At 41.9% G+C, this 15,417-nt stretch overlaps 1 protein-coding gene across 1 annotated transcript; it reads left to right on the plus strand.

The window, feature by feature from the left end:
- The first annotated feature begins 9,919 nt into the window (after positions 1-9,919).
- Positions 9,920-14,282, plus strand: ahsg2 (alpha-2-HS-glycoprotein 2). The gene is made up of 7 exons (XM_055882722.1): positions 9,920-10,155; positions 10,845-10,955; positions 11,048-11,129; positions 11,457-11,614; positions 12,149-12,256; positions 12,445-12,522; positions 13,553-14,282. Exons 1-7 carry the CDS (start codon positions 9,946-9,948, stop codon positions 13,940-13,942), a joined length of 1,137 nt encoding a protein of 378 aa, XP_055738697.1. The 5' UTR covers positions 9,920-9,945; the 3' UTR covers positions 13,943-14,282.
- The last annotated feature ends 1,135 nt before the right edge of the window (positions 14,283-15,417 follow it).

Genomic DNA, 15,417 nt, shown 5'->3' on the forward strand with positions numbered 1-15,417 from the left:
GTTTGGGAATTGCTTCCTTTTAGGTGGTTGTAGAATTTAACTTCTCTTTTCTCTATTTTGATAATTAGCGGGTATCGGCCTAATTCTGCTCTGCATTCATTATTTGGTGTTTTACGTTGTACATGGAGGACATTTTTGCAGAATTCTGTATGCAGAGTCTCAAATCAAATCAAATCAAAGTTTATTTGTCACGTGCACCGAATACAAAAGGTGTAGACCTTACAGTGAAATGCTTACTTACAGGCTCTAACCAATAGTGCAAAAAAGGTGTTAGGTGAACAATAGGTAAGTAAAAAAATAAAACAACAGTAAAAAGACAGGCTATATACAGTAGCGAGACTATAAAAGTAGCGAGGCTACATACAGACACCGGTTAGTCAGGCTGATTGAGGTAGTATGTACATGTAGATATGGTTAAAGTGACTATGCATATATGATGAACAGAGAGTAGCAGTAGCGTAAAAGAGGGGTTGGCGGTTGGCGGGTGGTGGGTGGCGGGTGGCGGGTGGCGGGACACAATGCAGATAGCCCGGTTAGCCAATGTGCGGGAGCACTGGTTGGTCGGCCCAATTGAGGTAGTATGTACATGAATGTATAGTTAAAGTGACTATGCATATATGATAAACAGAGAGTAGCAGCAGCATAAAAAGAGGGTTTGGGGGGGGGGGGGCACACAATGCAAAAAGTCCGGGTAACCATTTGATTACCGGTTCAGGAGTCTTATGGCTTTGGGGTAAAAGCTGTTGAGAAGCCTTTTTGTCTTAAACTTGGCACTCCGGTACCGCTTGCCATGCGGTAGCAGAGAGAACAGTCTATGACTAGGGTGGCTGGGGTCTTTGACAATTTTTAGGGCCTTCCTCTGACACCGCCTGGTGTAGAGGTCCTGGATGGCAGGCAGCTGAGCCCCAGTGATGTACTGGGCCGTACGCACTACCCTCTGTAGTGCCTTGCGGTCAGAGGCCGAGCAATTGCCGTACCAGGCAGTGATGCAACCAGTCAGGATGCTCTCGATGTTGCAGCTGTAGAACCTTTTGAGGATCTTAGGACCCATGCCAAACCATTTTAGTTTCCTGAGGCTTTGTCGGGCCCTCTTCACGACTGTCTTGGTGTGTTTGGACCATTCTAGTTTGTTGTTGATGTGGACACCAAGGAAATTGAAGCTCTCAGCCTTCTCCACTACAGCCCCGTCGATGAGAATGGGGGCGTGCTCGGTCCTCCTTTTCTTGTAGTCCACAATCATCTCCTTAGTCTTGGTTACGTTGAGGGATAGGTTTTTATTCTGGAACCACCCGGCCAGGTCTCTGACCTGCTCCCTATAGGCTGTCTCGTCATTGTCGGTGATCAGGCCTACCACTGTTGTGTCATCTGCTAACTTAATGATGGTGTTGGAGTCATGCCTGGCCATGCATTCGTGGGTGAACAGGGAGTACAGGAGGGGACTGAGCACGCACCCCTGTGGAGCTCCAGTGTTGAGGATCAGTGTGGCAGATGTGTTGCTACCTACCCTGACCACCTGGGGGGCGGCCCGTCAGGAAGTCCAGGATCCAGTTACAGAGGGAGGTGTTTAGTCCCAGGATCCTTAGCTTAGTGATGAGCTTTGAGGGTACTATGGTGTTGAATGCTGAGCTGTAGTCAATGACTAGCCATCATCGACTCAGTGGATTTTGTCCAACATGTCTCCGGACCTACTCACTGCCACAGTCATTCTCTGGACCTAAGTTTGTCCTGTGGAATAAATGTTGTGGATCTTAATGTTTTTACTCATAATTCTGGACTATCGGACCACCATTTAATTACGTTTGCAATCGCAACAAATAATCTGCTCAGACCCAAACCAAGGATCATCAAAAGTCATGCTATAAATTCTCGGACAACCCTAAGATTCCTAGATGCACTTCCAAACTCCCTCCACCTACCAAAGGACGTCAAAGTACAAAAATCAGTTAACCACCTAACTGAGGAACTCAATTTAACCTTGCGCAATACCCTAGATGCAGTCGCACCCCTAAAAACAAAAAACATTTGTCATAAGAAACTAGCTCCCTGGTTAACAGACAATACCCGAGCTCTGAAGCAAGCTTCCAGAAAATCGGAACGGAAATGGCGTCACACCAAACTGTAAGTCTTCCGACTAGCTTGGAAAGACAGTACCGTGCAGTATCGAAGAGCCCTCACTGCTGCTCGATCATCCTATTTTTCCAACTTAATTGAGGAAAATAAGAATAATCCAACATTTCTTTTTCATACTGTCGCAAAGCTAACTAAAAAGCAGCATTCCCCAAGAGAGGATGGCTTTCACTTCAGCAGTGATAAATTCATGAGCTTCTTTGAGGAAAAGATAATGATCATTAGAAAGCAAATTACGGACTCCTCTTTAAATCTGCATATTCCTCCAAAGCTCAGTTGTCCTGAGTCTGCACAACTCTGCCAGGACCTAGGATCAAGAGAGACACTCAAGTGTTTTAGTACTATATCTCTTGACACAATGATGAAAATAATCATGGCCTCTAAACCTTCAAGCTGCATACTGGACCCTATTCCAACTAAACTACTTAAAGAGCTGCTTCCTGTGCTTGGCCCTCCTATGTTGAACATAATAAACGGCTCTCTATCCACCGGATGTGTACCAAACTCACTAAAAGTGGCAGTAATAAAGCCTCTCTTGAAAAAGCCGAACCTTGACCCAGAAAATATAAAGAACTATCGGCCTATATTGAATCTCCCATTCCTCACAACAAAGAAAATGAAAAAGCTGTTGCACAGCAACTCACTGCCTTCCTAAAAACAAACCATGTATACAAAACGCTTCAGTCTGGTTTTAGACCCCATCATAGCACTGAGACTGCACTTGTGAAGGTGGTAAATTACCTTTTAATGGCGTCAGACCGAGGCTCTGCATCTGTCCTTGTGCTCCTAGACCTTAGTGCTGCTTTTGATACCATCGATCACCACATTCTTTTGGAGAGATTGGAAACCCAAATTGGTCTACACGGACAAGTTCTGGCCTGGATTAGATCTTATCTGTCGGAAAGATATCAGTTTGTCTCTGTGGATGGTTTGTCCTCTGACAAATCAACTGTACATTTCGGTGTTCCTCAAGGTTCCGTTTTAGGACCACTATTGTTTTCACTATATATTTTACCTCTTGGTGATGTCATTTGGAAACATAATGTTAACTTTCACTGCTATGCGGATGACACACAGCTGTACATTTCGATGAAACATGGTGAAGCCCCAAAATTGCCCTCGCTGGAAGTCTGTGTTTCAGACATAAGGAATTGGATGGCTGCAAATGTTCTACTTTTAAACTCGGACAAAACAGAGATGCTTGTTCTAGGTCCCAAGAAACTAAGAGATCTTCTGTTGAATCTGACAATTAATCTTCATGGTTGTACAGTCGTCTCAAATAAAACTGTGAAGGACCTCGGCGTTACTCTGGACCCTGATCTCTCTTTTGACGAACATATCAAGACTGTTTTCAAGGACAGCTTTTTCCCATTTACATAACATTGCAAAAATCAGAAACGTTCTGTCCAAAAATGATGCAGAAAAATTAATCCATGCTTTTGTCACTTCTAGGTTAGACTACTGCAATGCTATACTTTCCGGCTACCCGGATAAAGCACTAAATAAACTTCAATTAGTGCTGAACACACCTGCTAGAATCTTGACAAGAACCAAAAAATTTGATCATATTACTCCAGTGCTAGCCTCCCTACACTGGCTTCCTGTTAAGGCAAGGGCTGATTTCAAGGGTTTACTGCTAACCTACAAAGCATTACATGAGCTTGCTCCTACCTATCTTTACGATTTGGTCCTTCCGTACATACCTACACATACGCTACGGTCACAAGACACAGGCCTCCTTACTGTCCCTAGAATTTCTAAACAAACAGCTGGAGGCAGGGCTTTCTCCTATAGAGCTCCATTTTTATGGAATGGTCTGCCTACCCATGTGAGAGACGCAGACTCGGTCTCAACCTTTAAGTCTTTACTGAAGACTCATCTCTTCAGTGGGTCATATGATTGAGTGTAGTCTGGCCCAGGAGTGTGAAGGTGAACGGAAAGGCTCTGGAGCAACGAACCGCCCTTGCTGTCTCTGCCTGGCCGGTTCCCCTCTCTCCACTGGGATTCTCTGCCTCTAACCCTATTACAGGGGCTGAGTCACTGGCTTACTGGTGCTCTTTCATGCCGTCCCTAGGAGTGGTGCGTCACTTGAGAGGGTTGAGTCACTGACGTGATCTTCCTGTCTGGGTTGGCGCCCCCCCTTGGGTTGTGCCGTGGCGGAGATCTTTGTGGGCTACCTGGCCGTGCTGCTGCTCCAGTTTCAACTGTTCTGCCTGCGGCTATGGGACCCTGACCTGTTCACCGGACGTGCTACCTGTCCCAGACCTGCTGTTTTCAACTCTCTAGAGACCGCAGGAGCGGTAGAGATACTCTTAATGATCGGCTATGAAAAGCCAACTGACATTTACTCCTGAGGTGCTGACGTGCTGCACCCTCGACAACTACTGTGATTATTATTATTTGACCATGCTGGTCATTTATGAACATTTGAACATCTTGGCCATGTTCTGTTATAATCTCCACCCAGCACAGCCAGAAGAGGACTGGCCATCCCTCATAGCCTGGTTCCTCTCTAGGTTTCTTCCTAGGTTTTGGCCTTTCTAGGGAGTTTTTCCTAGCCACCGTGCTGGGTTTCTGTACAGCACTTTGAGATATCAGCTGATGTACGAAGGGCTATATAAATACATTTGATTTGATTTGATATCCTGCTAGCTGAATATCCATGTTGTCATTCAGCCACGATTCCGTGAAACATGGGATAATTACAGTTTTTGATGTCCCGTTGCTAGGATATTTGTAATCGTACCTCGTCTAATTTATTGTCCAATGATTGCTTCTTGGCGAGTAGTATTGACGGTAACGGCATCTTTCCCAGTCGCCTTCTCCGGGTCCTGACCAGGCATCCGGCTCTTTGTCCCCTGTACCTGCGTCGCTTCCTCTTGCAAATTACGGGGATGTCAGTCCTGTGGGGTGTTTGGAGAATGTCTTGTGCGTCGTCTTTGTTGTAGAAAAAATCTTTGTCTAATCCGAGGTGAGTGATTGCTGTCCTGATATCCAGAAGCTCTTTTTTGAAGTAAGATACGGTTGCAGAAACATTATGTACAAAATAAGTTAAAAATAATGCAAAAAAAAAACATAATAGCACAATTGGTTGGGCGCCCGTAAAACTGCTGCCATTTCTTCCGGCGCCATTTGGTGTTTGTCCCATTATGTGAATTCTTGGTTGGTGAGCAGAACCCAGACCTCACAACCATAAAGGGCAATGGGTTCTATAACTGATTCAAGTATTTTTAGCCAGATCCTAATTGGAATGTCGAATTTTATGTTCCTTTTGTTGGCATAGAAAGCCCTTCTTGCCTTGTCTCTCAGCTCATTCACATCTTTGTGGAAGTTACCTGTGGTGCTGATGTTTAGGCTGAGGTATGTATATTTTTTTGTGTGCTCTAGGGCAAAGGTGTCTAGATGGAATTTGTATTCGTGGTCCTGGTAACTGGACCTTTTTAGGAACACCGTTATTTTTGTCTTACTGAGATGTACTGTCAGGGCCCAGCTCTCTCTCTCTGTGTCTGTGGCCGTGTTTGAGAGGATCAAAACCACAATGTATCATGGGTAAATTTTGACTGACTGACTGCACTAGTTTTGATGCTCTCGAACACGGCCGATGTCGGGTACGTGTTCTCGTTCCCCTGGTGCGACGTTGCATGCATCAACCAATGACAATGTGCTCTCCCGTCCATTAGACATTTTGTCTGCAGGAACTCGCTCTTTTTCACTCGGTCCACTCGTCCAAGTGCCGATGCATTTGTGGCATGATGTGAACAGTACGAACTTGTGTCACTACCAAAGTCTAATGGTTTTAAATGACTGTTTTGTATTGTCTGGAAACTCACTTGTAGAATTCGCTTGCAGTAGGTCTCTTAAAAAAGAGAAGCCGTGCAAGGTTATTAAACAGAGGTGCCTAGTTATTCTTCTGTTGTTGATATCAGGTAACGTGCAACCTAACCCTGGCCCTGATATGCAATGTCTCCAAACCCCCTCTGATTTTAAATCAAGATCTGGTTTTGGTATTTTTCATTGTAAAAAATTGATGGGGTTAGGATTTGGGCTAAATCAACTGATGCTGATGTAATTGTGTTTTCTGAAACCTGGCTCAGCAAGTCTATTTTTGATAAGGATATTTGTATAAGTGGTTACAATGTTTATCGCACTGATCGGGTTAAGAAAGGTGGGGGTGTGGCTATATATGTAAAATCTAAATTCCATGTAAGTGTGGCAAAGTCTGAAACTATTTGTAAACAGTTGGAATTTCTTGCTTTGAATATTGAGGTTTCAAAGGGCCTCTATAACTGTGATTGGCTGTTATAGACCCCCTCTGCTCTCGGTGATGCATTTTCTTCTTTGCACCTTATGTCTAAACTTCTTTACAGTGAAATGATCTTGATTGGTGATCTCAACTGGTGTTGGTTAAAGCCGGTGTCTGATGATTTAAAAATGTTTTGTAATTCTATGAATCTTACCCAGTTGATTAATTCACCCACTCGCCCAAATCTTAAATGCCCAGATAAATCTACCCTGATTGATTTGATATTGACAAATGTTCCACATAAATATTCTGCGGTTGGTGTTTTTTGTAATGATTTAAGTGACCATTGTGCTGTTGTTGCTGTTAGAAATACTAAGGTTCCAAAGACAAATCCACGTTTTATTCGTAAGAGAAATTTGAAGTGTTTTAATGAGCAGGCTTTCTTTCATGATTTGTTTTATTTTGACTGGAGCAAGATTGAGCTTATCCCTGATGTGGAAACTGCCTGGATATTCTTTCATGATGTTTTTTTCCAAATAGTAAACAAACATGCCCCATTCCGCAGGTTCAGGGTTAAAGGGCGGGATAATCCATGGTTTTCTTCTGAGCTGTCTTGTATTATTCACGACCGTAATCTAGCCTGGGCTAAAGCAATGAAATCTTGTTCTGATGCTGATTGGCTTATTTTTAGGCAGTTAAGAAACAAGTGTTCTTTTCTTCTCAGGAAGGCCAAGTCTGAATATTTTATGTCTGTTACCACTGATAACCTGAATGACCCTAGAAAGTTTTGGAATGCTATTAAGTCTATGTCTGGTAACAGTAATGTTAATGAATTACCGTCATGTGTTTTGAAGGACTCTGTTGCTATATATGACAAAACTGAAATGCTGAATTGTTTCAATGAGCACTTTGTATCATCTGGTAGGCTGTTTGATTCAGTGTCCTCTGTCTCTGTACAACCCTGTGTGGATGAACCAGTGTCCTCTGTCTCTGTACAACCCTGTGTGGATGAACCAGTGTCCTCTGTCTCTGTACAACCCTGTGTGGATGAACCAGTGAGAGCTGGTCAAACTTTTAGCTTTCTGCCATTCTCAGTGCAGGTGGTACATAAAGCCCTGAAATCCTTAGATCAAAGAAAGCCTGCAGGTCCTGATCTTTTGGATCCCTGCTTTTTAAATCTGGCAGCTGATTTCATAGCTGAACCACTTACATATCTGTTCAATCTAACCCTGGAATGTAATGAAATTCCAAAGATCTGGAAATCAGCATTTGTCCTACCACTTTTAAAAGGGGGAGATCCAACTCTTTTAAATAATTATAGGCCAATCTTAAAGCTGTCACCCCTGGTGAAAATACTTGAAACCCTTGTGAGTGAACAGCTAAAAGAGTTTTTATTTACTAACTCTATTTTATCAATGTACCAATCGGGCTTCAGGAAGAAGCATAGCACAATTACAGCAGCCATGAAGGTTTTAAATGATATCACTGAAGCCCTTGACAAAAAACAGCACTGTGTCTCACTTTTTATTGATCTCTCTAAGGCTTTTGATACAGTTGATCATGCTATACTAAGGCAGAGATTGTTGAGTGTAGGTCTTTCGGAGCATGCAGTTGCATGGTTTGCTAACTATCTGTCTGATAGAACTCAGTGCACTCAATTTAATGGGCTTATGTCTGTTAAATTGTCTGTCCTGAATGGTGTGCCCCAAGGCTCTGTACTTGGTCCTCTCTTATTCACTATTTATATAAATGATTTAGACAAAAATGTCCAAAATGCACAACTTCATTTTTATGCTGATGATACTGTTATTTACTGTTGTGCCTCATCTCTTACAAAAGCTTTCCAGAACTTGCAAACTGCTTTTTATACTGTTCAACATACCTTGTGTCAATTGAAGCTTATCCTCAATACTGCCAAAACTAAACTAATGGTGTTTTCTAATGCAAGAAATAGACCTCTGAACCTTCCACCTATTACTACCTGTCAGGGCAAGGAGATTGAGGTTGTAACCTCATATAAATATCTTGGAATTCTAATTGATGACGGCCTGTCTTTTAAATTGCATATTCAACAACTTACAAAAAAATTGAAGCTGAAATTGGGATTTTATTTTAGGAATAAGGCCTGTTTTTCTTTTGAAGCCAGAAGGAGGCTAGTATCAGCTACATTTATGCCTTTACTAGACTATGGGGATATTTTATATATGAATGCTTCCGCTCAGTGTTTGAGATCAATTGACACTCTTTACCATGGCACTTTGAGATTTATTTTAAACTGCAAAACCCTTACGCACCACTGCACTTTGTATACCAGGGTTGGCTGGCCTTCTCTAGTCACTTGTAGGCTCAGTCACTGGTATACTTTTATTTACAAAGCCATTTTGGGTTTACTACCTTTTTATTTGGGCATTTTTATTGTTCAGAAATGTGGTGGGTACTCTCTTCGTTCGCTAGACTTTATCCTGCTAACTGTTCCAAATGTCCGAACTGAATTTGATAAAAGGTATTTTATTTACTCTGCGCCATCGTCTTGGAACACCTTACAAAATAATTTTAAACTGGAAGAACTTGTCCCGATTGGTGTTTTTAAATCACTGATGAAGGATTCTGAGGCTGATTCCCTGACCTGTTAATGTTTTTAATTTGCTGTTTTTGATATTGTTATACTCTTGTGAATTCAATGGTTTTTACTAGATTACTTGTAGTTTTTCATGTTGTCTGTCTGTAATTTTTGTAATGACTTGGTGCTGCCTATCTTGGCCAGTACGCTCTTGAAAAAGAGATTTTAAATCTCAATGAGCCCTTCCTGGTTAAATAAAGGTTAAATAAAAAAAAAATAAAAAAATATTACATTGTCTTTTAAAGCTACTGCATGTTCTGAACACACAGGCTACGGAAGATCTAGAGAAGACCCGGGCTACAGTTTTGCTACAGTATTACTTTTCATGGCATCTTCCTAATCTGCTAAATTGTAATTATTCGCTCCTATGGCCTATTTATTGCCTACCTCCTCATGCCTTTTGCACACATTGTATATAGATTCTCCTTTTCTTTTTTTTTCTCTACTATGTTATTGACTTGTTTATTGTTAACTCCATGTGTAACTCTGTGTTGTTGTCTGTTCACACTGCTATGCTTTATCTTGGCCAGGTCGCAGTTGTAAATGAGAACTTGTTCTCAACTAACCTACCTGGTTAAATAAAGGTGAAATAAATAAAATAAAAAATTTAAATTCACATCAATGAAATCCCATATTTTATCCAAGCGTGACTTTTTCTCAGTTGAACTGAAGAGTAAAACTTTGACATCTACCTGCTGACACCAATGTACCTGATCACCCCAGACTTTGTCAGTCTAGCATTTATCTTGGCAATATTCCACATGGGGTTCAGGCTGAGGATTCTTGCACAACCCACACGGTACACAGAAGTCCGGGGTGGACATGTGTTTACCTTGGCTCTGTAGTGAAGTTTAAAGTACAGGCTATATACCAGGGCATGTGGACTTCTTCTAGTGTACCCCCGTCATTACCTGCTACAATACTTCCATCCTCTCGCCCTGTCCTAACCCTCCTAATGATGAGTCGCCTGGGTATAGCCTTGGTTTTGGGGCTGCTGACAGGGGCATGGGCCCAGTTGTTGCTGCATAATGTGACCCGTCCGCCCTGCGACTCGCCCGACGTGAAAGCTGCAGCCCTGGTGGCCCAGGATTACCTCAACGGACAGCACACGCACGGCTACAAGTACGCCCTGAACCAGATCGATGACATCAAGATCATAACCAAGGTGAGCCAGAGCTGGAGCATGGATAATAGAATAATCCACAGAGTCACATAGAGATACATCTCTATATGCCTCATCTCTAGATTGGCCTAGATGTATGTATGATACAGTCTAGTGTGCAACATTCATTATTACAGATTGTAATGGAAATACCGGCCTCGCGTAGATTGGACTTCTGTACTCGCAGAATGAGGCGGAATTATTGTTATGTTAAGTACAAAAAATAGTATGAAAAAAAGTATGAAAATGTATGCACTCACTACTGTAAGTCTCTGTGGATAAGATCGTCTGATAAATTACTATAATGTAAAATGTAAATGTAAAGACAAGATACATTTTCAAGTTTATCTTAACTACCCAGGTCCTACCAGTCTACAGTTTTGCAGATGTTTGAGACAGATAAAATATACATATTTTGGTTTTGTTTACCCTAGTGTTCTAAGGAGAAATATACTTTTGATACAAAGCCCCTTTTTTCATGTGTTAACCGCTACAGTTAGCCCTGGAGCTGTATTCACAGTGCTGATCTAGGATCAGTTTCACCTTTTAGATCATAATGAATGAGATTATATGGACGACTGGTGTAGTCTGATCCTAGATCAGCACTCCAACTCTGAGACACTTTATTTTAGAATAAGAGCGCAGATATAATGTATTCCCATTCAGTCATGCTCTCCAGTGTTGTTCAATAGCCTGATGGATCAGAGATCTATCTGATGGAAGTGGACCTACTGGAGACCACATGTCATGTTCTGGACCCTACACCTGTCGCCAACTGCACCGTCAGACCGAAAGTAGCCACAGTGAGGCCAATTCTCCACTTTATTTAATACATTTTATATTCAATGTAGTTAATTCCAATGGATCATTGGTAATGTTCTTTGTTGTTTTTTAGGCAGTGGAGGGAGATTGTGATGTGGTACTGAGAAAGGTTGGAGGAGTTATGTCTGTCACAGCTTTCAAGTGTAAAACTGAAGGTATGCAATCTTTATGTCACATTTTTTTCAATCTAATCCAGTGAACTATATAATTTCACAATCCCGTTCCCCAGGCAAATAAAGTATAATCAACACATTCTGTGAACAAAGTCTGACAGCTACTGACTGGAGAGGTACCACAGAAGTGGGAAGGTGAGATCCCACTGGGCACACACTGGTTGAATCAACGTTGTTCCCACGTCATTTCAATGAAATTACATTGAACACACGTGGAATAGATGTTGAATTGACGTCTGTGCCAAGTGGAATATATTCACACACACACTAATACACTCACCTTCTCTCTCTATCTGGTACCATGTCAAGAATCAACGGAGGACCTCTGTGTGGGCTGTGCCTCACTCCTTCCCCTTAACGACACTGCAGGCCTGACCATGGTCTTTGCCTCGCTGGTCACCTTCAACAACAAGACAGGCAAAGAGTCATTGTTTGAAATCATGGAAGTCGGACGCATGTCAACTCAGGTAAAACATATGTTTCTGATCATATGATCATCATGTGGGCAAGTGCAATCTTCTAAAAAGAGTATGGTAATGTTTTTTTTATGTCCAAATGAGGTAAACATTTTAAGGGAGAGTTTTCTGCACACAGATCTAGGCTTTTTTTCTGTGTCCAGGAAACTAGCCCTAAATGTAAAAAGTGAATAGGGGCTCCATTAGACAGGTTGATGTTGATGTGGGGCTCCCGAGTGGTGCAGTGGTCTAAGGCACTGCATCTCAGTGCTAGAGGTGTCACTACAGACACCCTGGTTCGAATCCAGTCTGTATCACAACCGACCGTGATTGGGAGTCCCATTGTGCACAATTGGCCCAGCGTCGTCCGGATTTGGCCGGTGTAGGCCGTCATTGTAAATAAGAATTTGTTCTTAACTGACTTGCCTAGGTAAATAAAGATTAAATAAAATTAAACATCTCCTCTGTTTGAGCATACACCTCCCATATACTAACTGTGACACAACTATAGTGGAAAGGCATTATGTACTTCAATTCTGTTTGCAGGTTGTGTCTGGTGGAGCCAGATACTTGGCAGAATACGTTATAGTAGAAACGAACTGCACCGCTGATGACAGGGATGACAACTGTGTGCCGCTGACCAATGCTACGGCAGTAAGTATACATTATATCATGGAAGGAGGAAAGCCCGAACCTGCATTGAAAATGCCATACTAGCATACTATTTAGGATGTATACTATTCTAGGTGGTATGATAGTGTGATTATTGAAACATACTCAATGTCTTGGTATTTAATCAGTACCACCATGTGAGCAGCTAACACGTTTCTTTTCTCTTTCAGCAACGTGGCTTTTGTCAAGTTGCTGGTGTGAGTTCTCTACACTCAATCCAGTGCAATATATTTGCTGCATCTTCAATGGTAAGAGAAAAGACATGCATTAACTCACACCTGTGAATAAGTAGGTGACTTGTTATCACTGAGTTATTAATGTGTCTTCTATACTCTATAAAGGCTATATCTTATTTGAACCGAACAATATGAATGAATGAATGAATTGAATGAATGAAATGAATGAATGAAAATGTTATTTTCTGGTCAAATCTCCAATTGGCAACACATCCCTTATGGGATGAACTGACACATAAACAAACATTACAATCATTCACTGTGGTAATTAAATGAGCATTCTTCTTCCGGTGCAAATCGCATAAAGAGTGAAAAAAAGTAAGGTAAAAATCAATACATAATAGTGAATAAGGTTATCCAAACAATAATTATATCCTTAGAGCAGTAAAATATAGACATATTTAGATACATACATACACCCTGTAAATACACATAGACATAAATACATCATATATACAGATAAATAAATACAGAAAAAAATAGAAGGCATTTGAACCCAGTCTGGCACAAAGAGAATATTCATATGGGAGACAAGCCTATACACAATATTTAATACACACGTGCCATTTACCACATCGAAGATAAATATTTTTATAATTTAATTATAGGTAGCCATTTTTCTTTTATTGAAGGCTTTATCTAAATATTCCGCAAACAGAAATACCCAATGGACAAAAACAAAATCAGTTTCTCCTCATCACTCAGCCACATAATGCCAGGGTATATCTGGTGGTCTGTCTCCTCATCACTCAGCCACATAATGCCAGGGTATATCTGGTGGTCTGTCTCCTCATCACTCAGCCACATAATGCCAGGGTATACCTGGTGGTCTGTCTCCTCATCACTCAGCCACATAATGCCAGGGTATATCTGGTGGTCAGTCTCCTCATCACTCAGCCACATAATGCCAGGGTATATCTGGTGGTCTGTCTCCTCATCACTCAGCCACATAATGCCAGGGTATATCAATAAATGCCACATGAAAACAAACCATTGCACTGACACAGTACTTTGACGACCTGTCTCTCGTTCTAATGTACAGATGCCTATCGTGGACACCAATGGCACAGTCCCGGTGCCTGCGTCAGTGGTCCACGTCCACGCTGGTAACCTCCACAAGGTCCACGGCCTGAGGCACCACAAACTCACCGCCCTCCACGACCCCGACCGCAGCGGCCTTCTGTCTGCCGAGTCTGGCGAGTCTGGCGAGTCCGAGGAGTCCATAGTGCCTGTGGTCCCCGTGGTGGTGGTCCCTGTAGGTACCGAAGCGCCCCCTGTGTTCGTAGTCGATCCAGTTGTAGGCACGGACGCACCTGTTGTATCTGGGGTGGTGAAGAGGGAAGCCCCAGAACCAGTGCCAGACAGCCCAGCTATTGTGTCTGCACCTCTTGCACCTGTGCCAGTGTGTCCAGGGAAGAAGCAATTTTTCTGAGAAGCGTTCAGATTTTACAAGGCACAGACTCTTTAATGTCGCAGTCATCAAACTGCATGCAGTGGGCCCACTGCATGATCAGAGAATACCGCATAAGGGCTTGAGTCTGCTTTCCTTGCTGAGTTTTCATTTTGCTTTTACAAGACCTTCATCATTAATTGGTTCGGTAGAGATTTCCTACATCTTTACTAGCTATTTTTTCATGGTTCTAAACATGTGGGAGTTACAAGTAAGGGTTAAAATGTAGGTAATAAGGGTTAATTTACTACGCTCAATGCGCAATGGCTGTATGTACTCTGAACTGCTCTGTATCTAGGGGTAATAAAGAATGACATTTTAATTACTTTCTCATGTGTCTTTCACAGCTAAACGAGACCCCAGCAGAAAAGGGCTTTTTATTTATCTGACTTTGATGTACAGCCCTTATATTTAGCCTCACAATTAAGTGTTTTACCATTTTCTTTTCAGGACAACCAGTAGAAGACACAACTATTTGACATAAACTGTTGAATTCATGAGATTCATTTTTTGACAAATGTAAAAAATATATATATATATATTATGCCAAAGCAAAAACCTGATCAGAATGAATTCAAATGAATGCTGTAAGTACAGGAATTGTTTTCTCAGTGGGAAATGAATATCCAACTAGTCAGTGACAACTGTTTGGCGTTCAGAGTTTATGACCGCAACTATGTGAGTTTATTACAGTATTATAGACACTATGTCCTGGGATTTCCTATGATCTTCTGTGTAGAAGAACCCCTTACCTTCTAACGACTCTTGTGTAACTTGTGAGCGTCATATCTTTTAATACTTGAAAGCTCAAACCATTCGGATTCTACAGATGTTTTTGTATAAAAGACCTTGCCCTGGGCCGTTTCGGGGTCCTCCCTTGTCTCACAAACATCGCTTTAGCTCCGCCCCGGTTCAACAAACTAATGTTACGTACCAAAGGATGCAGAGGGAGTGGACGAATCCAATGGTGTAACTCAGAAGTCTGTAGCTCAAGCACATAAAAGGGTTTAGAAGTGGCTTTAGAAGTCCTAAATCACACCGGCGTGACAATAGGACTCACTGTGTTAATGTGCATGAAGGTTGTTAGTCATTTTTGAGCATCTTAAAATGCGTTACTACATAAACTACTCTGGTGATATAATTCATAAGGTATTCAAAATCAATGACTATTTTCAGAAGCACTGGCATCATCCATCCTCTAAGAATTAAACTATTCATTCATCTATATTTATTAAACTATTCATTGATCCATGCTGTCCATATTGGGCTGCCTTATGATACATAGCACTGACTATGGCCTATGGCAGGGGTACTCAAGTATTATTTGAGCAGGTCCGGTCACACACATTTCCTAGGTGGCAAAGGTCCAGGTGGATATTGTTACTGTATTTATAGTCATAGTAACAAACCCCCCACTTCACAACACATGTGACCCCAAACTGTTCAAACGGTTAACA

Source organism: Salvelinus fontinalis, chromosome 26, assembly GCF_029448725.1.
Source record: "Salvelinus fontinalis isolate EN_2023a chromosome 26, ASM2944872v1, whole genome shotgun sequence".
Classification (NCBI taxonomy): domain Eukaryota; kingdom Metazoa; phylum Chordata; class Actinopteri; order Salmoniformes; family Salmonidae; genus Salvelinus; species Salvelinus fontinalis.